This window comes from Siphateles boraxobius, unplaced genomic scaffold, assembly GCF_051911475.1.
Source record: "Siphateles boraxobius isolate OS27281-9 unplaced genomic scaffold, OSU_SipBor_1 56, whole genome shotgun sequence".
In the NCBI taxonomy this organism is placed as follows: Eukaryota; Metazoa; Chordata; class Actinopteri; order Cypriniformes; family Leuciscidae; genus Siphateles; species Siphateles boraxobius.
In genome coordinates, this window is record NW_027509182.1 from 5,956,993 (window position 1) to 5,981,685 (window position 24,693).

The window sequence follows — 24,693 nt, forward strand, 5'->3', positions numbered from 1 at the left end:
GTTTTGGGTCTCTGATATTAGTAAGTAAACACTTTACAATTTGAGTCTTTTAATGCATAAACTATGAGCAATATATTTGAACAACATTTATTAACCTTTACTTGACAAAACATTTCATGTTAACACAAATAACTTTTGATCTTAAAAAATGTATTTGTAAATGTTGAGATTAATATTAACTAAGATTGATATTAATGCTGTAAAAATTAAAAATATATAACATGGTTCCAGCACCTTTATAGATACCTAATATATATATATATATATAAAAAAAAATGTACTAGAACTTTCTCTGAGGTTTATGCATTTTCCCCCCTACACGCTATAATTAAAGAGTAAATGATTAAATGATTGTCATTTTATTGTCATTTTTATTTACTTTATTTACTTTTATATTTATATATATATATATATATATATATATATATATATATATATATATATATATATATATTGACTAAGTCAAAATACCAGCTCTTCGTAATATTAAACATTCATTGCACAGGCCAGGGCATCTGAGGGCATCATGGATATCCATATTGCATATCCACATCTTCATCGTATGATCAGAACTATTTACAGTTTCATAGAATCTGTTTTATTCCAAAACCCATCTGTATAAAACAGGTTGTCAGTTAAACCGTGTGCGCCTATTTTGCAACGGTCTAGTTCATCTTAAAATAAAGCAACAATAACAAGGGGGCTGTGGCGAGGGGCAGAGAGAAAAATAGACATGTTACAGTCACAATGTCAAAAGAGTTAGTTGCTCACATTTGTCCTGTGAGTGTCGGCGAGTGTTGCTGGTCCAGCGGTTCTTTAATCCTGTATGTAAATGACAGCCAATAGATGCTGTTGTTGAGTTGGGCTGGGATTAGCGGAGGCGAATGACTTTCAATTTTACTGGATTACAGAACAAAGAAAGGGGAAAGGGGACACACTCCTCTGTTAAAGAAAACAGAAAGAAAACGGGGCATATTGACCAAATAAACCACGTCGATTGCATTTCAAAAGACTACAAACCATTCGAGATTATGACATTTAATAAAGTCGCTATCGCCTTTCTTTAGATGGGAATTCAGCGCGCACTGTTGGATTAAACGGAGAATAAACCTATCCGGGATTGACAGCATAAGGTAATTAAACTTGGTACGGATTAAAGATAATTCTGTGTATGCATATATGGAAAAAACATTTACGAGTATCGTTCTTGAGCACGTGACTTTTTATGGATGTTGAAAAAGTGAAATTACAGATTATAATTTAGGGGGAGGAGGATGGCTAGGAGTGCTAGCACACTTGCTATCATGCTAACGCGAATGTATGGCACTCAACGCGATGTTTAATACGCTTTTATGAAAGTAACACGCGTTATAATACGCTGTAGATAAGATAAACAATTAAACGCTTTTGCGTTCCGCGTTTTTGTCTAACAATAGCTCCAATTCTCTTATTTTGTTTGTGCTGTAAAAATGGCAACACAATTGGAGTGCTAGCAAGTTGCCGAAATGGAGCAATTGCATTGTTGGCAGGGTAATAAAATACAGTTAGTCGTGTTTATTTCGTACAGTTTGATTAAAATCGTCGTTGGCGTGGTCACGGACACGTTTTTCGACATGAGAAGGTCATGTTTACAATGTCAAATCCACATATCAGTTGCTGCTAATCTGTCTAACGTTACTATGAAGGCTGCTTTAGTGGATTATGCATAACTGGATGTGTCCCAGTAAGTTTGCGGCTGAACAATAATATCACATGTCTCTAAACTTGCTCAGTTTTCCTCGAAGGACTTCTCGACTGTCAGATCCATTCATGAGAGTTTATGATTTATGTCATGCTGTCCCACTATGAATCTCTAACTGAAACATGAACTATCTCAGGATGACTTGATGTCGGATTGGGCCTCATTGTCAAGCACTGTATAACAGTAATAGCTGTCTGTGTTTCTCTATGGTTTTTCTTCACACAGATTTTATATCTGACACAGTACCACAATTGTTTAGTGAACACAACTAAATGAAAATGATAAAATATGGGATGTTTTTAATATTGCCATTACGTGCATGAGGGAAATTATTGTTAAGAAGTAGGCTGAATAAGAAATGTTAAAATATTGTTCATTTGTAAACAACAGGAGAAGTGAGATTAAACGGTAAAAAAAAAAAACACTGGGATAATTATCCATTTTTCCATGAATTAACGGAATATTTCCCCCAAAAATGTAAATTCTGTAATTACTCACCCTCATGTTGTTCCAAACCCTTAAGACTTTAGTTCATCTTCGGAGCACAAATGAAGATCTTTTTAATGAAATCTGCAAGTTTTTTTTGTCCCTCCATTGACAGCTACAACTATTTTGAATTCCTAGCTATAAATGGCTATTGAATTCTATTATTTGCATTTAGCATTGTTTTACTCAGACCTGCAACTCACTTGGTGAGAACTACTGAATAAGACCATATCCTTTGGTCATAGTACTGTGGAATCATTTGAATTACCTTGTAAATTCAATTCTATATGAATATGGCAAACATTCAGTACCATGGTAGAAAATATCATGATTTCAGCACTTTTTGCAAGGTCTACTATTACATTGGTTTGAAAACCTGGTTGATTCGCAGCTTAAAAATGTTCGATTGCATTCTGATGAAATACGTCTTTCAATCCATAAAGTCCCATATGTTGGATATTAGGCTAAATAGCAGAAATTGTTTTCTGTGCCCCTTAAGATGATGTTAAGCCCAATGTTTTTGTAATCCGAAGTATTTGGTTAGTTGCATTTTTATTATTTGCTGGTGTTGTTTTACTCCAACAGATCTGCAAATCACAAGTTGAGAACTACTAAATCAGACTAAAAGTACCATATTTTATGGACATAGTATGTTTTTTTTTTTTGTTTTTTTTAAAAGATAAATTGGTTTAAATATTGACATTTGTCATTGCTTTAAAAAACTTGAGCTCTTAATATTGAAATGATCATATTCTGCTGAAACGGGTCTTTCAATCCACAATTTCCCATATGTTAGCTAAATAATATCTTGCCATGCAGGCCGCAGTTCTTTGTGTTTGCTCGATGCAACAGGTTTGTGTGGCCTTGGGGAAAATGTCCAGGATGAAAGGAGTTAGGACCAATTAAAAGTCAATTATCAGCCCTTGAGCTGAACGACTTAGATACAGTTGTGTTTCTGAAGGGATCTGTGAGCAGAATCTGTATAAAGGCTATTAGCAGAAGTATTGTGTATCAATGGCAGAACCACAAGCCTCTTAGGGCAAAACCGCTCATAAAACCCACGTTACCCTTTCGTGAGATGCCGGTAATATCTTTAAGCACCAAACAGGCAGTAATTCAAGAAGTAAAGGAGCAGCTACATTATGCTTCCCCCAGAGCTGAGGATCCCAGATAGCGTGAATGAAGAAAAAAAAAGTAGTTTGGCAGGGTGGACTCCTAACAAGGAGGAAGTCATTAATCTGAGCATTTAAGCATGTCAGTCCGGATCCTACTTTTCCTGCAATTTCTTTTAGGAGTGTCACCAGTTTTTTTTTTCACCCTATAAAAATATATTTGTTATAGTTAACTCATGTCTTTTGACTACTGCAAAAGAAAGCTTAGTGTAGAGAACATAACAAGTCATTTATAGATGCAGCTTAAGGTGTCAGATGGATGTGGTTTCCCCTGCAGATAAGCCTGTTCAATGAGGAAGTTTCAAGAATTTTTTTTTTTTTTTCAAAGCGTTTAGTTAAACATAAAAGTGTCAAGAGGAAGCTGTTAAATGGCCGTAACCCTTTGCACACAAAATCGTTTGCTATGGCAATCATATACGACGGGTAAGATTCAATATTAACTCCAAACCTTTAAGGGATAATTCACCTAATCATGAAAAAATAAAATAATTTACTTAGAAATGTTTTGTTTCATAAAATGGACCCTTTCACATGTTCCGGAGTTCTTGTCAAATATGATTTTTGTGTAAATTTGCCCCAATAGCAAAAGAAAACATCCATTATAGTATTTCTATGACTTTCCAAAAGAGGAAAAACTGGATTTATGATGTTAATAACTGAGGAAACGCGTCATCATAGTCTGCGAAATCCATGGAAGTCAGTGGTAACCAATACTGTTTGGTTACTATTCTTCAAAATATACTCTTTTGTGTTCCACAGAAAAAAGTCATACACATGCACTGAATAAAATTTGGCATAGAAACAACTTTCACATTACAACGATGTACTAAAAACGGAAATCGTTTTTCCTTTGCTTACGAACAATAAAAACTTTGACAGTCAATCAGAATCCGTCCTACTTTAAAGAGCTCGAGCATTTAAAGTGCAGCGTGCGTTAGAATAAACAGAACGATGTCGTCTGCTGGTGTGGACGCTAATATAGTGATCTTTATAGTTATGGTTGTTTGTGTGAACGGGCCTTTAGATCTGGCTATTTGAATGAATCAGAAAGCGAACTAGAGATAACAAGGTGCTGCTGTTGTTGTTTCAGTGTTGTACGTAATATTACACTCAGGCAGAGGCATCCGGCTTTGCCTTGTTGCAGGATTTATTGGAGGTTTTCAGACGACTAATAGTAGTACTGGGCTCTCTCTGTGCAGTCTGTGGTTTTGGCTTTGCCCGGAGGCTGGGATAATGGCTCCCAGTGTCTGGAGAGATTAAAGGCCAGAGCTGCATTGTTCACATGCCTCGAGATTAGTTTCCAAGGAAACGGATTGCGGTTGCCATGTCAACGCAAGGCCCGGAATTAGGATTGCGTTGTTTATTTATATATTTGTTTTACAGCTCACATTTGTCATCCCTGTTGTTTTTGTTTAGTTTTGTCGTCTTTCGTTAGCGCTCATATTTAAACCCAGTCTCATCCGTACTCAAGTTTACAGCACTGTAGTTTAGAGACGACGTGGCTGAAATCGAGATTGGAGGCGTCCGGGGGCGTCTGTCGAGAGGGACGGGTAAAGTACTTCACTTTAGGGGTCTCATGCTTCCAGGCCCTGTCTTGCTTCCAAGGAGAACAAATTAAGGATGAAGGGTTTTAAGGCAAAAATCTGAGCTAGCTTTAATTGGTTGACAAAGGCTTATCGTAATTAGCTACTTTCACATGTGTGTGACGGATTCTGGTGTATTAGCACAGGAGAGGGTATTACTATCACTTCCCAAAGCTTCTTATAGGTTTTTCCATCCTTCAATACGTTTTGTACAGCCGGAAATATTTGAAAAAGTTACTTGAAACTTGAAACCTTTCTACTCTTTTAAGTTAATTAAAAAAAAGTTTTGTTTTTGCACGTAATTATAACACTATTCATCTGACAAGGGGTAATTAAATATAACGAATCAGGTAAAAATGTATCATCTTTTATTGGAAAATTAAACAATATTTTATCAAACTTTGATAATTGTCTTAATCTTTTAAATAACAGAGAAGATAATGATCAAACTACATTTTATAAAAGTCTCATGTCAATTTTAAAATATATTACGTCAGCTTATGAGAGTGAAATTGGACGACTACAGGACTCATCTCAAGATCAGTCATTTACACTTTCCCCACCAGCGTTTTTGAAAAAAAGTTGCCAGCCACCGCCAGCATTTTTAATCCTTTTCACAAAAGTTTCATGGCCCCCAGAATATTTTGTTGAGAATATTTTAATATGCAATGAATGTTGCAATGGCTTTGAATAAGCCTCTTTTAAAAAAAATAAAAAGTATTCTAGCTTCATGTATTCTTTTTTATCAACACTTTTCACGCCCCGTCAATGGTGGGTAAAAAGTGAACAGTTCATCTATTGACAAAATTATGAAAAAAAGATCAGTCAAGAATAGAAAATTATGGAAAGTATTTAAAAAAAAAGCAATGTCAGAATCAGAATGTGATTACAACAGGCTTTACAAAATACAACAACTATTAATTAAATTAAAATGAACTTAAAACAATCTTCACATAAACCAATTGTAATAAATGTCACATTTAGCTGTACGTTTAATATATCAGGACTCAACGCTAAGGATTTATTTCTACTGGCCCAGGCGTGTCGGTTCAGATTTTTACCTGCCCTACTAAAATGCACAAAAAAAAAAGGTCTTGTCGTGCTTGAAAAACCTAATGCTGTGGTAATTGTTTTAAATATTTTTAGCGCGTTAAACTGAAAAAAATTATCTCATGTCTTAACACATTAATTTTGACAGCCCTAATTTTAACCCGTGTAGGATGCAGATCCCATGGTAAATAATATTGAAAAATCACTTTTAAAAAAAATCACTGTTATTTTAAAACATTATTACCCCTTTGTAGATTTGAACTCATATAGATCTAGTATGCATACAGTACTATACAGAAGTCTACTTACAAACTGCCTTACAGTGAAATGTTTTTTTCTATTAAATCAATCCTTGGTACACTATTTACAATATTTACGGGTAGTTTGCAGGTAGGATGGAATAGTTGCCACAGATCTTCTGTGGATTTCGACTTTGCTGCTTCTGTCTCTTCATATAATCAGATATATTTGATGACGGTGAGATCAGATCTCTGCGTGGGCCATCCCATCTGTTGTAGGACCTCTTTTCATACAATTCATTTCAATGTATGACACAAACCCAGAAAAGGCTAATAATAATTACATGCATACAAATAAACAAACAAACAACAAAACCATGTTACATAGAACACATTATTCTTAAATCCTTAACCTTAAAATGTCCTTAAAAGCTTTTTTAAAATTCAGATTGTATAATATATGCATAGAGTTACAACTTTCCTACAGGCACACTAAAAGAAAATATATAAATTAGCAAATTGTTGTGCCTAAATGTACCTAAAGACTTATATTTATGATGTTACAAAAGATTTCTGTTTAAAAATAAATGCTTTCAAATTTTCTATTCATCAAAGAATCCAGATTTTTTTTAATATCATGTTTCCACATGACTACGTTTACAAGCAGCCAATAACCAGTTAAAAACCGAAATATTATCAATAACCCGGTCGCGCACGGCCATGTAAACACCGACAAAAACCTGAATATGCTCATATCCCGGATTTTAAAAACCCCGATATGATCCCGGAGGCTACCCCTTTTCTAACCCGAATTTTTGCAAGGAATCTTGGTCTTTTGAGTAGAGGAACTTCTCGGTGCATACAAAAACCCGCGTGCAGTATACCGGAAGTAAACATGGCGAGACGCAGCACAGCATACTTTTGGAGCGAGGTCAGTACCAGCACCAAAGGCGCAAACAAAGGCTATCGCTATCTGCCCCGAACTATTCATTATCCGTGTGCTGCTGCTGTTGTTGTTGTTGTCTTTGGATACAGGAAGAAGAGTCGGAAATGACGCATATTGCGTCTTAAGGTTGTCCGTACGTCCAGACGCTAACCGTGCGTCACCGTTTACATCGGGATATTGCAATCCCATGTATACAGGAGTAACTCTCTCTGCTCACGCATGTAAACGGGTTATTCCTAATGTTTCAGAAGCCCGAATAGTGACCTTAACCCGACCATAACCCAAATATTGGCTGCTTGTAAACGTAGTCAATGTGAAGCAGCAGAACAAAGTTAATAATAATGTGCACCAAATCTGCATATTAAAATGTTTTCTGACATGACTCATATGTTTGTGAATACGACTACATTGCGCTGGCTATTTGTTTTTCTGTGTATCCTGCTGTACAGGTCAACTCAAAAGCAAGAGATGCTTTGTTTTGGCCATTATTTAGTAGATTGTACATCTGTCGCTTAATTACGGTATCAATTTATTTGTCAAATGAAATATGGTGTTATGGACCTGCATTTCATTCCATGTCTTTTCCCTCAGAAGAATGGCACAGATACGGAAGCTGGGCTGCGATGGGATGAGGACCAACTCTCGGCCAGAGCTCAAAGTTCCCCAAGTGTCAGCCAGACAAGAGATCCTCACCAGCCTAGTGTCTGCTCTGGACTCTGTGGTAAGACTGTTTAAAGACACTTACAGTGAGAGTATTATGCTACTTATTTGTGCTGGATGACTTGAATCAAACTGTGTTTGCAGTGCAGTGCCATGTCTAAACTGAATGCTGAGGTGGCCTGTGTCACTGTGCACGAGGACAGCGTGATCGCCGTGGGAACAGAGAAGGGAAGAATCTTCCTAAACTCCAGAAAGGAAATACAGACGGACTTTCACAAGTTCTGCAGTGAGTTCAACATGAAATCCAACATTTACCCTTTTTTGCTTTCTTAATAGACCCCTTTTCAGTTGGGAAGCATGATGGCGTTTTTATGTGGGCGGAGAATACACTGGAGGCAGAACGATCCCTTTGGCTGCTTCACTAACGCTAGTTTGCAAGTTTTGTTAGCTTGTTTTTTTAAAAATGACGGGAGAAAATCTGATTTTATCTTAATGTGCAAGGTCACTCGCTGTCCAGGACCGCGATTGTTATTTGCAAAAGTTAATTTTTTACGGACGGAACCAGATTGGCCGACCCATACACACTCAGTCAATAGATGGACGATCTGACAGGATTAACGTTACCTCGGTTGAGTGGCCTGCCTTCTGCACCTACCTGATGTAAACCGAGCGTAAAGACAAACTGAGGGCATATAAATCTTTAGATGCCTGTAACTATGTGATGAATGGTCTTGACTTGTGGCAACGTTACATTGCGCGATCCTGCCCAGCGCCAAGGCCAGAAGACGACAATGTAAAGTGACATTACAGTGCAATTTTAATGATGTGAATATTTTCTAGCAAAAAAAAAATGTTTTATGTATTAAAATTATATTAATTAACTGTGGATTTGATTATTCTTTCTTACCAGGTTCTTCAAAAAGTCTATCACAATCAATCACAACAATTATACAATCATAGATGATTCACAAATAATCACAATAATTTAGAAAACATTAACATTAACATTAGATAAAATTTCAAATTGGATCCTGTTGGTGATTCTTGCACCCAGAAACACAAGAAGATAACATTTAATAAAGATAATAATAATTTAAGATCCTTATTATGTAGCCGAATCTGTGCTGGTTTGTATTGGCCGCCTCCAGTTTTCACTTTGTTTTGCCTCCAGCCAACGCCGTTGTGACGTCGTTTTTCATGGAAAATTGTCTTGGCAATTACAATGTAACCGTTAGGGGTGTAATGGATCGTAATTGATCCGTGATCCGCATAGACCAGGCTCCACGGTTCGGCACACTTGATTCATTGAAAAATGTAACTATTATAGAATGAAAGTTAATTTTCACATGTTTGGTCTTGCCACCAAATGTTCTATTGATAAAAAATTAAAGGTGTATAATATATACACCTTGAATAAAAAGTTAACATATAATTTATAAAATAAATGCATTGTTCTTATATCATATTTTTACCACTGCAGAGGCAATATTGTCATGAAGATTTATAACCTATAGTACTGTTCAACTTCAAATATTTAGGGTCAGTGAGATATTTTTGTCTGTTTGTTTTTGAAGGAATTCAGTTCTTTTATTCTGCAGTTTGGGATGCATTAAATTGATCAAAAGTGACAGTAAAGATGTTTAGAATGTTACAAAAGATTTCCATTTCAAATCAATTTTAATAAATAATTACATTTCAGAATATTACTGTTTCTACAGTACTGTATTTTTGATCGTGATAAAAATCAGATTTTTTTTTTTTACAGATCCCAAACTTTTGAACGGTTGTGTATTCAATCCACATTTAATAGTACAGGTGTTTCGAGGCTATTTGTGCCGTTTCCTCAGAAATAACAGATTTATTTTCCACAGAAGTGTCCTGTCTGCAAGCATTAACTTCCATGAACCCCCACGCCAAAGTTCCTGATGTGGACTGCAGCAGGACTGGCAAAGACTGCGGGCAGCAGGGCAGGCAGAGAGCCTTAACAGACACTCATTCCAACATCTTCGTCCTAAGGAAGATGGTGGAGGAGGTGTTCAGCGTGCTTTATAGTAAGTTGATAATAGTTGATTAGGGTTTTCTTCACATTTTTATGGGATGAAACGCGAAAAAGGGATGTACAGTATTTGGCACAAAAGCAAAAACATCATTATCCACTTAAATGTAATGTTTTAGGTGAGGCTGTTGGGAAGAGCAGCCTGGTCCCTGTGCCTTATGACTGGATTCTCAAGGATCCCAGCTCAGTGGTTGTCTACGGCCTGCCTGATGGTGTGACTTTGAGAAAGCCTTCGGAATATGACACCAAGACCTTAATGAAGATCTTAGAGCAGAGCAACCGCATCCGCTTCATAGTCAAAAGGTCAGTCTTCTAGTTGATTTTTTTTTTATAATACACTGGAAAGAATGCAAATGCCTGTATTTTTTTCTGCACATAAGATTGTAAAATTAAAGCGAATAAATTCCAATAAATTAAATCGAATAAATCTAATAAAATTATCTATTTGAACTCCTTTACATAAAAAATTCAAACTATGACGATTTAACTTTTTTTTCACAAGGTATGTGATTTTATTTCCTGTAAAACCTCACAAAATAAGATAAAAGCTTTTGGTCAGGTGTCTCTTACCAGTTTAGATAGAGGTTGTTATTGCTGTTACAGAACAAGGAAATGGATAAAAGCAACAAAAATAACAAGAGGAATGAAAAAGTAAAATGACAGAATGTGCTGACAAAATGGAAATAGTCTACATACATACTCTACATACTTTGATTTTTTTTTATATTAATCTACGATGCACTTAATTGTTAAAAAGTGACACTAAAGATAAAAAAAAATTCTCAAATAAATGCTGTTCTTTTGAACTTTATATACACACACACACATATATATATATATATATATATATATATATATATATATATCATTATAATGCATTTCTTTTATGAATTCTGTAATAAAGAAAATGTATATATATATATATGTGTGTGTGTGTGTTTTATATTATAATAATTGAATCTATTGTCAGGTGGGTTTTATTTTGAAGTAAATCAAATGAATGGCTGCTTTCATTCAAAAAAAAATGTTTGATGATATTAAATGAAGTTCATTAGTGTGAATTTTGTGTGTGTATTTTTAATAGAACACCAGAGGAACCCTCTCGGGATGCCAAATCCTGTCCGGAAGTCAACCATCAATCTTCGACCTCAAAGAGCGTAAGCAACCACGCCTCCATCAAACCCTCCGTGCAGGAAGTGTCTGCTAGCAACTCCATGCTCTCCAGCTTCCTGTACGGCATGCCCATGTCCTCCCAGCCCCACCCAGACAGCAAGCTGGACCTGAAGCCCACATCACTGCACTGCGTTGGTAAAGAGCGGCTGGGCATGTGGGCGTCCGCTGAGGAGAAAGCGGTTCAGGCCAAGGAATGTGCTGACAATGGTTAGAGCCTCCTGTTGTCTTTCTATATACACTGGCTTCCACTACCTTTCTATGGAAATGAATCACCGTTGCACTTATGATGAGTGATATCACACGTGTAGATGCTGAACCATGTGGATATTCTTCTTTTTTATGTACTTAACTCTGTGTGTGTGTCTCTTCCAGGCGAACGAATAGGGCTGGCAACGGATCTTACCCAGAGCCCTCCCAGCATCCATGTCTCCAAGCGCCTTCTGTTCTCCATAGTGCATGAAAAATCAGGTGGGCGACAGACTGTACTCGCCATTACAGTGTCTGGCCAAGGACAAGCTGGCCTTCATTTCAGTGGGTTTTATGGGGTCCCAAGCAGTGTGTCTAATAGAGCTAGAACAGGATAAATACCAAGTTTCCACCCCAAAATACAAAGACAAGGAATCTTTTCACAAACACTGTAAAGAGATAGTTCACCTAAAAATCAAGGTTCTGTCATTATTTTCACATTCATGCCATTCCAAAACTTGATGATGAATAACATGGATAACATTTTGAGGAATGTTATTGTAGCTTTTTCTATATATATATATATATATATATATCAATATTTCATAGTGTTCTGAAAAGACAGAAAAATTAAATGTTCACTATGTTCAAAAGTCTTTTGAAGCCATATGATAACTTTACATGTGACAATGGAAAATTATTTTTTTTAGTTATTACTCCCCGATAATCTTCCTCTACACTATAGCACTCAGATTAACATGCCATCATGGAAGTCAGTAATTGTGTGTGTGTGTATATATATATATATATATATATATATATATATATATAGTATATATAGGTAACAGACATAAATCACTATCCTTTTTAAAGCAAGACATTACAGGGAAATACTCTCACCATACTCACATACTACACCATACGATTAATATGTTAAAAAATACAAATGAGGCATTATCTAATTAAATATGCACTCATTTGTATACCTTTCTAGAAAATAAATCTGAACATTGGGTAAAGCCAGTTTCAAACTTTCAGAACACAGAATAAAACTGTTAAGTTTGGTGTATGTAAGACACAAATAGATAAAGTGTAATAAAACATTTTTGTAGTCCATTTTAGAGAGTTGATAGAGGGGTATATAGGGTGTGTTAGCAAATTAGTCTTTTTTTGAAGCTTGACATTGACACGCTTACTAATAAACTGTTAGTTTATAAAAAAGCAGCATGAAGATTCTTCAGAAAATAACAGCATATGGGTTTGGAATGATTCAGTGATTAAACAACAACAGAATTCTTTCCAGTAAGAAAACGCAGCTAATATGTAATTTGAACTCCCTGTAAATAAATCAATCATATCTAATGATCCACAAAGTATTCTTTATATATTGGTGGTATTTGTTTAGATATGGCTCCAGGCGAATGAGACATAAAGAGGGCTGGTTTTGGCAGAGTGAGCAGTAGTAATGGGAGTTTGGCCAGGTCACCTGGGCTACCGAAGTCTGTTCCTCTCTAAAGATCAGCGTGAAATCTTCAGTCACTGCAGAGAGTCAGGACCTGCCTTAATTGTCTCCTATGTCTAAACGAAATGAGGAAAACCTCAATGTACCCAAACACATTTCAGAAAATGTTGACTGTCAGGGAACATATGAAAGATTGTTACATGATACAATTTTGTTTTGTATTGCATGCACAGAAAAATGGGACTCGTTCATCAGGGAGACCGAGGATATCAACACCCTTCGAGAATGTGTTCAGATCCTCTTCAACAGCAGATATGGTGAGCTCACAGTGCACAATTCACAGCCATACCACTATACAATAATTGCAATAAGTGCATATTGATAGAGAAAGTGTGTAGAGCTGATTTGTGTCATTTTTAACCCTTTAAAGTTTGACATATAAATTTTTTTTTTATTATTCCTGAACTGGAACTGTTTATTGAACCTTTAGACACAACAGTTTGCATAAATGTTTTTGTTGAGTATCATATTTGATACATCAGGCTTTTATGACTGATATAGTATGATATAGGAGAATATGGAGCTCATAATTGAGGAGAAAAAAACACCTACAGTTTATGAGCAAGAATATGCAATTTGGTGCAGTTGTTTATATTTATATGACCAAAATTATTATAGACCAAAATGTTGTAATATAAATCAATGGGATCTTTATAATAGTATAGCAGGCTATTAATGCACAAATATCAATTATAAAAAATATCTTATAAAATTATTATAATTTTATGATCAAAACTCTATAGTTCATTGTGGGGGCAAATCATAAAATGCAATGCAATTCCTCAAAAGTCTGATGTATCATATTTGATACTCATTTTACCTTGTATGTATGGATAATCAAGTAAACCTAAGTTGCTTTAGTCAGCAAGTTTTCCAGTGTTCATATTGAAACATTACTAATATAAAATGTCTTACATTTTACTTTATAAAAAGCAGTAGCGATTTCACAGCAAAAAGACGTGAACCACGACCTGAAGGGAGACGGAATAGAATTGTACTAAAGGCCCTTTTACTTGCTAATAAAATATAAACTATCAATCAGATGACAGAAGACATGTTGTAGATTGTGTACAACAGGTTTTTCAGCCAAGTTTTGATCACGTCGATAGTTTAGAGGCCTTAGAAATGTGCTTATCAAATATGATACTGTATGCTTTTTAGGGTTAATCTATTTCCTCTTATCACAGCTTAATATGCAGAGAACTGTAAGTAAACCATTAGAAGCTTGCCCCCCCCCCCCCCCCCCCAAAAAGTTAAAATACAGGGTCTTATTGGTGCTATAAAAAACAGCCATCAAAGCAACATTGGCTCAACCAATGGTGTGCGTTTAGGGCGGGATCGCCTATTTGGCTGACCAATGGCAGTTGGGGTATTGTTTAAAAATCATTTAAAAAAAATATATTTATTTTTCAATTCCGTTTTGAAACACTGGTAGCGCAGAAATTACTTGCTTCAGCTTTAACTCATCACATAACTAATGTTCATTTTAGCTGAGGCATTAGGCCTGGATCACATGGTTCCTGTGCCGTACCGGAAAATCGCCTGTGATCCTGAGGCGGTGGAGATCATTGGAATTCCAGACAAGATTCCCTTCAAAAGACCATGCACTTACGGTGTGCCTAAACTCAAACGGATCCTGGAGGAAAGGCATGCCGTCCGCTTCATTGTCAGAAGGTTCGAGGTTCCATCTGAACATACTTTTATTTTGAGAACTAATCTTGACCTGACTAAGGAGATTTCCTTACGTGACATAGCTGCTCAATTAAGTACATTACCAACATAGTTAAACTGCTACAGCGGCAGTGTGATTTGTAGCTCTTTCAATTTGAACGTGTGACGGTGGTGTGAGAGATTCAATTTCTGATAACCTTTCATTTTTGGTCATGTAATTAACTGTGGGGCTCATTGAAAAGGAATCCAGATATTGGTACTGGATATACTGAGTTTTTAATTTGCTTCATCAAAAAAAAAAAAAAAACACAAAAAAAAGTCTAGCCGTCTTTGCCATCTGGCAGAGCAGCACTAGGCATCCAAAGTGGAGCGTCATGCTGGTTGTAACCGCTGCCATACATGAGCCAGCGTGGAGCTGCTGATTTGGCATAATGAGGAAATCTCCTGCTGTTCGGCACCAGACATGCGTAGACAGCATTTCAGAGTTTTAATGTTTAAGCTGGTCTTACAGGAACTAACAATTTTCTTTTTTCTTTTCTTAGAATGTTTGATGAACGGATTTTTACTGGTAGGTATTTCCTGAACCAGAATCCATCTGACTTAATAGCATTGTTAGAACATACAGTAACTTGGTTACACTTTATTTTAAGGTGTCGTTGTTACACTGTAACTATACATTTAAGTACTGATTAATGTTAAGTAACTACATGTACTTACTAAAGGGTTTGGATTAAGGTTTGATTTGGTTTAGGGTTAGTTTCATGTAATTATCCATAATTTATATGTATTACTATAGTAACTACATGTAACATATATGTAACAATGACACTGTAAAATAAAGTGTTACCCATAACTGTGTACCTTTTCTGCACTGTAAGTGATAAATGTCTTGTTATGTCTTAAAATGTCTTGTTATCTTAAGGAGCTATTTTTAGCCCATCTGACCCTTAAAAAAAGTACACTCATTGGTGTGACCTATTATAATCAAGTTGGCAAATGGTAATTTTTTATATAATGTACAGTACGTGTATGTTAAACTTGTCTTTTAACATTCTTTGTAAGCTGCTGGTAAAGTAGCTAAGGAGGAGGGCAAACTGGATGGTGTCGGCCTCGAGGACGGGTTCCCAGATGGCCTCAGGATGCCGAGCTCTTCCCTAGAGCTGGTCAGCAACACTCACAGTAGCAGGTATCAATTTACCTTGCCTGTCACCACAGAAGAACAGTATTGCTATGTTCTTAGATAGTTTGCATTTTTATTTTCCTGTAATGATACATTGATTGAACGTTTTGACTGAAAATATGAACCAAAACTACTGAAACAGATCTGGTAACTTTGACATGGATAAAAAGCCCAAAAAATGTGACAATAAATTAAATAAAATTAATGAATACATTTAGTTACATTTTCCCTATTAAAACAAAGCAACCATATTTGCATACATTTTCCTTATAAGCAATAACTGTAGTGGATATTGGTTTATTAATAAAAAGCGCTTTTCGGACATGTACTTGCCCATGTAGACAGACAGTTAGAGACTCTAAACAGGCTGTGCTTATATTATATATATATATATATATATATATATATAAGTATTTATAAGTTAATGAGTAAAGACGTGTTTATACCTAGAATTATGACTCTAATAACGATAACAATCACTACATTACCATCAACAACACCAACAAACAATATCGTTCTGTTTATTATAAGCAGTTTTATCATCTGCTGCTTTAAATGCTCTGGCTCTTTAAAGGAGGATGGATTCTGATTGGCTGTCAATGTTTTATCTCTCATCAGCTTGGAGAAATAAAATCTTTGTGAAAGTGATTCCAACGATATAATTTCTCTGTGCTGTTTTTGTTATAGTTGTGGTGTGGACTTTGCTATTATTTTACATTTAGATATCTTTATATGGAATGCCGGAATCTACGGTTTGGGTAGATATAAAATCAATTTATAGAGGGAAATATCACCACGACCATGGGCACGACAGGTGCTGTTTGAATGGGCATGATGATGCTTCTGTCCTCCACTGCATGGGGTGAGATGCGTGGCTCACTATAGCTGCGTTTACATGAGCCCCTTTTGTTTGATTTAAGAATAATTCAAAATTGATGACTTGTGATTAATCAGTATCTTAGAGCAGCATCTATGAAATATGGGTTGTGTTTTAAGCATTTGAATTGTCACCTGTTATGCATACGAAATTATGAAACGCGAATGTAAACCGTGTATTGAGTTGCGTTTCAAACTCATTGAAGTTGAGTCTCATTGCTTCAAACTCATTGCTTGCGTAGGAGTCAGTGAAATGTGCGCTGGTTTCTCTCCGCGTTCTGCGCTGGTGTGCGAGTCTCATCGACAATAAACGCAAGTTCTTATCAGCCCTATCCACCGCGTTTACATTGTTGTTAATAGAGGATACTTTCATGCGCTTCCATGACCAAGTGTCTGCTATCAGACCCGTTGAAGTGCAGTTTCTGTTCATGTGTGCTATGTGTGTTAACCCTATATAGCCTACCCTACATACAGTTAGGGTGATATACATGACTTAAAATGTGATATTGTCCGCACATCTCTTGCGTTTTGTTTGGTCACACACTACAAGGTGTCACTGTGGCCTCAAAGCTTCAGCACTGCCACTCTGAGCTCGATTGCTGATGTCTGAGGTAAAACACGCCCCCCTCATTAGCATACGGATAAAGAAATGTATAAATAAATAATAAGGGTGTCACGATTTCGATTTGAAATCGAAATCGATCGAAATTAATTCACAAACTCAAAAATCGAAATAAAAAATGGAATCGTCGATACTGCCACGCCCCCATGTCGCGCCCGTGATGGAAAGTTCGGATCGTTTTACTGACACTATTGTTCAATCTCGTTCATCAAAATTAACTAATCTTTTTTCTAGTCATTTCAGGGGCTTTAAATGTTATACTTTTAACAGGCAAATTCCCCGAACACATCCAACGCAATCTTGATCATATTCTGAATTAAGAAATCATTATAATGCAGTCAAAAGTAATTTACAGGGAACATTAATACTTGACCTTCCGAGTCTTTTGTTCATTTGTCGCGTGACAGAGGCAATGAACGGATCGTTCATGAACGACTCATCACGGCGCGGGAAAAAAACACACGTGTTGAAAGGCTGTGAGTCCTCTAACCTGGATTCTATGGATATTTCCCGTCACTATCCTCGGGCCGGGCTCTTGATCTATAGACGTACACTCCCAACGCAATAGAGTGCGGCGCGGGACTAGATTTGATGGCCGAGTGCGAGCGCGGGCGGTAATGCACTCACTCTGTGTGTTGGGGGGAATAAAAAGATTTGCGGGACTCCCGCAAACTAGAAATATCTATAAATAAAACATATAAAAACTAATACATTTTTTTCAGCTGTTGCAGAAAAGCAACAAGAACAACTAAAACAAAATAGAAACGATTTACAGGCCAGAGTTTCTATTTATAACACGTTTGGAGCGTTGAGCGATTTAGCCAATCACAGACATATGTGTTGATTTCTTGATCGCAATGACCAATCAGAAGCATTTAAGATAGACTCTCCTCACCGCTCAAAACAGACTTTTTGTTCAGTGCTGAATTCTGTAAGCTGGCAAATCCTCTAATTATAACAAACAAAGTGTAGGCTATATATTATGAAAGATTCATTGTGCAGTCAGCTTCACTGATAATAACAGAGATGTGTGAGATTGCGATGAACTGATGTCAGCTTTTTAGGAGCAACAGCAACCTGTGCTTAAAAAAAAAATCGAGAATCGAATCTAACCGTGACTTTAGAATCGAAAATGTAATCGAATCGAGGATTTGGAGAATCGTGACACCCCTAATAAATAAATGTAGAAATAAATAAATCTGGAAATAAATAAATGTAAACATAAAAACATATATACATAAATGAATGTGGAAATAAATAAAAGTGGAAAAAATAAATGAATAAATGTATAAATAAAAAATAAATAAATGTGTGAAAAAATACAATTATACATATATAAGGAAATAAAAGTATAAATAATCATTTATTTAAACAAATATACAAATAAATGTAAAAAAGTACATGTATTTATTTAAGTATTTTAGCTTTTTTACATTTATTTGTATATTAATTTATGTATTTATTTATTTTTAATTAAGTCAGCTTTGGCATTCCATATCTTTATCGCCCTTGGTGTGAATGGGCCTTAATTCTTTATTCTCGGTTTTCTGCAGATATTTATTTGATTTAAAAGATTTATAGACTATCAGAATGTATAGTTCTTCAAAACAAACCATTTAAAATGAGAATTTAGCCTTTTTAACTAGTGTGTCAGAAGTTCTGCTTTAGGCCAAGAAATTTGATTTGGGTACATCACTTTTTTTTCCCTGTAATTAAGAAGAAAGTAGAAAGGTAACTAATAAAGATGGATATCTTGTTATTATTATTTTTTTTTCAGATCGACTAGCTCCTGTGTGAGTCCTTTGGCTGAGTGTGAAGCAGGTAGATCTTCTGCTCATCGTTTTAATACAACTTTGGCTTCTGCACTGTAGTTTCATGAATCTGTAACTTATTTTATCAGTAAAATTCAAAATAATTCATTATGATTTATTTTCCAGGGCCATCTGGAGACTGTCTGCCTTTGAAAAAGATCAAAACAGAACCCCCAGATGGTGAAATTATCCAGGTGACAGTGCCAGGTATGGGCTCCCATTCCACAGTAAGGCTCACACTGAGAGTTTTAAGTTTTTTTTTTTCTCTTTTTTGGCGTTATTGTAAGTTGACAACAATCATCTGTGCAGAAATTTAAATAAAGTTTTGAGTTGAACGCAGCATGAAATCCCTGTAGGTCTACTGGATATGAAGGCATTAGCATATTCCACTTACTCGCAGAGAGGAAGTTTGTCTTTGATGGTTGCCTTCTGATTTAAAAATATTTGCTCTCACTTTCCACCCTGCTGTGCAGTGATCTGAGTCTTTGAGGACAGACCGGGCATTTTGCATTACACAGAATTTAAAAACATCTTGAAATCATATTGGTTTATACAAAATGCACTGTTCAAAAGTTTGGGGTCAAATTTCCTTAAAGAAATGTGTACTTTTCTTTTTAGCAAGGATGGATTACATTGATCAAAAGTGACAGCAAAGATATTTATTGTGTTTAATTAAAAAATGAATCATGGTTTCCACAAAAATAATAATCAGCACAACTGTTTTCAACATTGATAATAATGAGAAATGTTTCTTGATCACCCAGTCAGCATATTAGAATATAATGACACAGAAGAAAATGCAAGAATGTTACACTGCTGAAAATTTAGCTTTGCCATCTCAGAAATGAATTACTTTAAAAAAAAATTTTAAATAATAAATTGTTGTTTAAAATTGTAATAATATTAAAATGTATATTACAATATACATTAAATGTAATACATAAAAGTAAATAAACGCAGCCTTGGTGAGCATAATATTTTTCTTTCCCATTAGCCTCATATTAAACAAGTTATCAATGTTTTCTTAAAAATAATGATCCAATTTTATCACCATAACTTTTTCTACTTTCTACAGTTCAAGGTCAACTTCAAGTAAACACATCATATTATCTAAATGCTTGCATTATTGAATGCATTTTGAGTGCCATTTTATTTTAAATTTACATCCATATCCTGCTCTCTCTCATTCTCTATTCCTGTCTTTCTCTCATCCTCTACTCTCAGAGTCCAGTGCTTCTACAGAGGAGCCAAGTGAGCCTCAGGCTGAGCGGGTGACCCCTGACCTCTGTCATCCCAAGGAGCCTGAAGCAGGTAACAGCATACTAGCCTTCTTACCTTATATCTGAATGTAGTTCCATTTCCATCTTTTTTCTCTTGCCTCCAGTGGTACATTGATAATCCCAAACATATGACATATCAAAGCCTCTAATAAAACCTTCTCCAATTTCTCATCCAGTTACAAATCCCTCCATCCCGTCTATACCTGCCCTCCTACAATCTTTAATGCCCGTCTCATAATCTTTATATGCACATGTAAGTGTGAGTCGCACTAACTGTCAAGTCCATTCTTGTGAGACATCATTTCAGTGAGCTTATGCTTAACACGGGGATATTAAATGCTGATTTAGCCACTGCGTTGTTTGGAGAAACCATGTCCTAATCTCTCAAAAGGAATTGTACATGAATACGAACCTCGGTGACGATCGAAACAGGACAGCGACAATTAATGTACAAAAAAACATTTTTACCAGTGATAATAAGATAGGTTGAAATGTGGTAAGACAAGAGTTTTACATTTCTTATTTTAACACCAAACCCAATACCCCAGACTTAACCCAAACAGTTGTCCCAGCCCTAGTGAGTTCCGATGTGAAACCTGTTCCCCATGCTGTGCTAGTTCTCCCACTACAGTAAACCCACATCCAATAGAACTCCCTAAATAGACTCCCAGTGTTAGTGCCCCTAATATATAGAAATATACTGTGAGTTGATATGAACGCTTAACCACTGTCATGTGTATTAACAGGTTTCCTTGGTTATGGAAAATCAGGGAATTTTAAAGTTCTTTGCCAGGACTAGAAAAAAAAAATTATGTTGTAGAATATTTTGTGATTTCTGATTATTTTGATTTGGATCTTTTCAGTGCTATTTTGGCACTGAATTATTTTATTATTTATATACTAATATACTATTTATATCTTTTAGTTTTTGTTGTAATTTTTGTTTAATTTTTAATAATTGTGCTGTCTGCTTTTGTCCGCCATGTGTAGTTGTTTTTTATATTTATATTAAGCTTTCTTTTATACAATTTTCAGTTTATTTCAGTTTTAGTTAACTGCATACAAAGTTTTTCATCTAATATTTATATTTTATTTTATTTCAATTGATAAAAAAGATTTTTAATCGTTTTAGTTAACAATAGCAATGCTGGTTCAATGATTCATGAGCAAATCAGTCTGAATCTAAATGATTTTTTTTCTTACTATGGAAGAGTCATGGAAATTCATTGGTCATAAAGTGTGCTTTATACAAAATGTATTTAATGTTTTATATATAATGATATAAATATAATCCTGTTATTACATTTGAGTTTATATATATATATATATATATTTCAAGATTTTTAAACAATAATTAATTAGCAAATTACCATTTCAAAAAAAAGTGTTGTTGAAGCGTACATATTGACTCACAGATTAAATATTTTGACTCATAATTAATAACACTGGATTTATTATGTTGAAGTTTGCATTACACAAATGGTCACTGGAGTAAACCACAGGTGAGTTGAATCATCAAAACATCTCCAGCAAAGAAGAATAGAATTCATGTGTTTTTAATCAAATCATACACACAGGAATACTTCCCATGTGCTACACTGATGGTAATATAATTCTGTTTATATCTCTGCAGAAGATTTAACGCCGAAGTCTACACCACAAGGGCTCAAGAGAGCTGTTGAAGGTAAAACTCCATTTTGAATTATCACTCAGGTTTGTCTTCAGATATTATGGGCTGTTGGTGTGATTGTCCTCCCTTTTCCCCAGAAGACATCGGAGAGATGATCCTTCAGCTGCGAAAGCAAGTCGAGAGCCTTTTCAGCTCCAAGTACAGTGAGTCATGGACTTACTCACCGTATCATTTACAATCAACTGTGGTGGCAACCTGCAAATCTGCCAGTTACAGATTCTTCTGGCTTAAAATATACACAAATAATGGATTGCAGAATACATAATAGTTTGTCAAATCATCTATCTTTCTCATTCTAGGTGAGACTCTTGGTCTGCCTGAACCGGCTAAAGTGCCATACTCTAAGTTTCAGATGTACCCAGATGACCTGTATGTCACTGGGCTGCCAGAAGGGATGACTTTTCGAAGGCCGAACTGTTTTGGGGCAGCAAAACTCCGAAAGATTCTCGCCGCCAGTAGTCAGATTACATTTGTTATAAAGAGGTATAGTCATACAGAACACATTAAAATGATCAAACAAGTTTGTTCAGACTTACACAAAACACTACACTACGATGTTTCAGAAAGCTGTTTGACAATGATTTTTTTTTGTGTTTGTCAGGCCAGAACTGTTGACAGAACAAGTAAAAAATGAAGGTGCCTCTAAGACGACCTCTGATTCAGGTGAACTAAAAAATATATATATTTTACTTTACATATTTTAATTGATTCTGTTTAGGGCTGTTTCGATTCCTCTTAAATTTGAGTACTCAATTTAAAAAAAAAATCCTTGATTACATTTTGCCCGTGTTGATTAAGCGGCAAAATACCAGAAGTGGTGCATTCCAGAGACGAGAATCCATGAACCGCATTAAAGGGATTGATTATATATATATATATATATATATATATATATATATATATAACATAGAATAGTGCTATTGTGAATCACAAAGGCTGCGATTCAATTAAATAAATATATATGCGCTGCGGGTTTCAGGGTGAAGCGCGGCTCTTTATTTAATGCTGCAGGTTACGAGTTTCTTCCATCTCAAGAGTGGCTCCGTTCACAGTAATTTCTGCTCCACACAAACTCAGTCTCTGCATTTGCTGTTTGTTTGGTTTTCCAAAAACGCGCTTTGTGTTTCATGCAAAGTGTTGCACTGTTATCATTTACATGTGTGGAGCGCGACTCAGCAGTTCAGTTAACACACTCCATCTCTGCATATGTTTGGGTTGCTTATAATGTTCATCTGGCAACGAATTGTGCGTCATTTCACCAGATTTGTAACATTTATAAATCTACGCCAGCACAGGAGAATACATCAATATGTTTCTAAAAATGCGAACTGTTGTTCATCGCGATTTCAAAATAAAAGTTTAAACCCTCGCTCTGAGTTTGCATGTTTTGATATCCACATGTTATTTTTCAAGAAATGACAGTGGCTGTAACATTTTTATCATAAAGAATTGGCCAAATATTAAATAGAAATTTCAGTTAAATATTATTTAATTGATGATAATAACACGGCAATATTAAACAAGGATTTGAACTGCTGTAAAGACAACCACACCAGGCCGCTGGCGCCCACTGTAGGCATTTGTTATAATACATAATGTACACACTGTAAGTTGATCATGTTATTATATATTATGTAATTACATTATGTATTTTAACAGTTTTGTTTAATACAATCATATGATTATTGCCTCATTGTTATTATACCTATGTATTTTAAGTCCTTTTAATGGATATTGTTCACTTAGGTCTATTTTTATTTCCACAAATGATTACTCGATTAATCATCAAAATAATCGACCGATTACTCTAATACCAAAATAATCGTTAGTGACAGACCTAATTTTATTTTATTTTTCAAACCAATTGTCCTATGTATAGTCATTTTGTTTTGTTTGAACTATCCATTTAGTGTGTATTCCTTGTTTTATCCAAAATATCACTTACTAATCTAATATAATGCTCCTTTTGATTAAATCTTCAGCAGAAACCGACTCTAAAGACCAATCAGATGACCCGGGACCTGCCTCCAAAAGACCAGGATTCTCAGGTATCAGCGTGATTAAGTTATCAGGTGTTGTACATAGTAAGTTTGCGACTTTATTGCATCCTGACTGAATGAAAAGATTTAGTTTATCCTTGTGCCACGTGTCTGTCTTTTGGATGCCAGTTCATGTTCAAAACATCATTCCCTCCTGTCCGTTCCCGACATGCTATCACTAAACCGTTGGCTTTTCTACCATTGTTGTGCCCTCAGACAGTTTAGAGGCCAAGCTCTCCCGTATCGACTTGGCGAACACACTGCGAGAGCAGGTCCAAGACCTGTTCAACAGGAAGTACGGCGAGGCACTGGGCATTAAGTATCCTGTGCAAGTGCCTTACAAGCGGATCAAGAGTAACCCTGGCTCAGTGATTATCGAGGGCTTGCCCCCTGGCATCCCCTTCAGAAAACCCTGTACCTTCGGCTCACAGAATCTAGAGAGGATATTGGCGGTGGCTGACAAGATCTCTTTCAGCATTACACGGTGAAGCACTGCACCAAGTTTTTGAATAGCTTTCAAACTAAAAAAAACAAGCAAAAAAAGTGAAAATGGATTAATTTGTGTAATATATTGAGTTTATTTAAGAATTACTAAGTCTTTTCTGTCTTTTCAGGCCTTTTCAAGGGCTTATTCCCAAGCCAGGTAAGCAGTCGAAATTTAATAGCGCATCTTTATTTAAAAGTGTCTGTATTTTTGCTGAATTTCTCAT

At 35.6% G+C, this 24,693-nt stretch overlaps 1 protein-coding gene across 9 annotated transcripts in view; it reads left to right on the forward strand.

Moving 5' to 3' along the window:
- Window positions 1–690: 690 nt before the first annotated feature.
- gtf2ird1 (GTF2I repeat domain containing 1) overlaps window positions 691–24,693 on the forward strand; it is a 28,588-nt gene continuing 4,585 nt past the window's right edge. Inside the window, exons 1-21 of one of the 9 annotated variants that reach the window (XM_077206554.1) lie at window positions 691–1,133; window positions 7,809–7,938; window positions 8,022–8,163; window positions 9,749–9,928; window positions 10,053–10,236; window positions 11,018–11,313; window positions 11,479–11,574; window positions 12,988–13,071; window positions 14,305–14,488; window positions 15,028–15,053; window positions 15,548–15,671; window positions 18,941–18,984; window positions 19,101–19,181; window positions 20,199–20,285; window positions 21,888–21,938; window positions 22,025–22,087; window positions 22,244–22,427; window positions 22,546–22,607; window positions 23,930–23,992; window positions 24,200–24,467; window positions 24,598–24,626. In XM_077206554.1, coding sequence (XP_077062669.1) covers window positions 7,813–7,938; window positions 8,022–8,163; window positions 9,749–9,928; window positions 10,053–10,236; window positions 11,018–11,313; window positions 11,479–11,574; window positions 12,988–13,071; window positions 14,305–14,488; window positions 15,028–15,053; window positions 15,548–15,671; window positions 18,941–18,984; window positions 19,101–19,181; window positions 20,199–20,285; window positions 21,888–21,938; window positions 22,025–22,087; window positions 22,244–22,427; window positions 22,546–22,607; window positions 23,930–23,992; window positions 24,200–24,467; window positions 24,598–24,626 — 2,374 coding nt within the window. In that variant the 5' untranslated portion in view covers window positions 691–1,133; window positions 7,809–7,812. Of the gene's footprint in view, window positions 1,147–7,808; window positions 7,939–8,021; window positions 8,164–9,748; window positions 9,929–10,052; window positions 10,237–11,017; window positions 11,314–11,478; window positions 11,575–12,987; window positions 13,072–14,304; window positions 14,489–15,027; window positions 15,054–15,547; window positions 15,672–18,940; window positions 18,985–19,100; window positions 19,182–20,198; window positions 20,286–21,887; window positions 21,939–22,021; window positions 22,088–22,243; window positions 22,428–22,545; window positions 22,608–23,926; window positions 23,993–24,199; window positions 24,468–24,597; window positions 24,627–24,693 lie in introns of all 9 variants that reach the window. The other 8 variants (XM_077206549.1, XM_077206550.1, XM_077206547.1 and 5 more) reach the window with 8 other exon arrangements.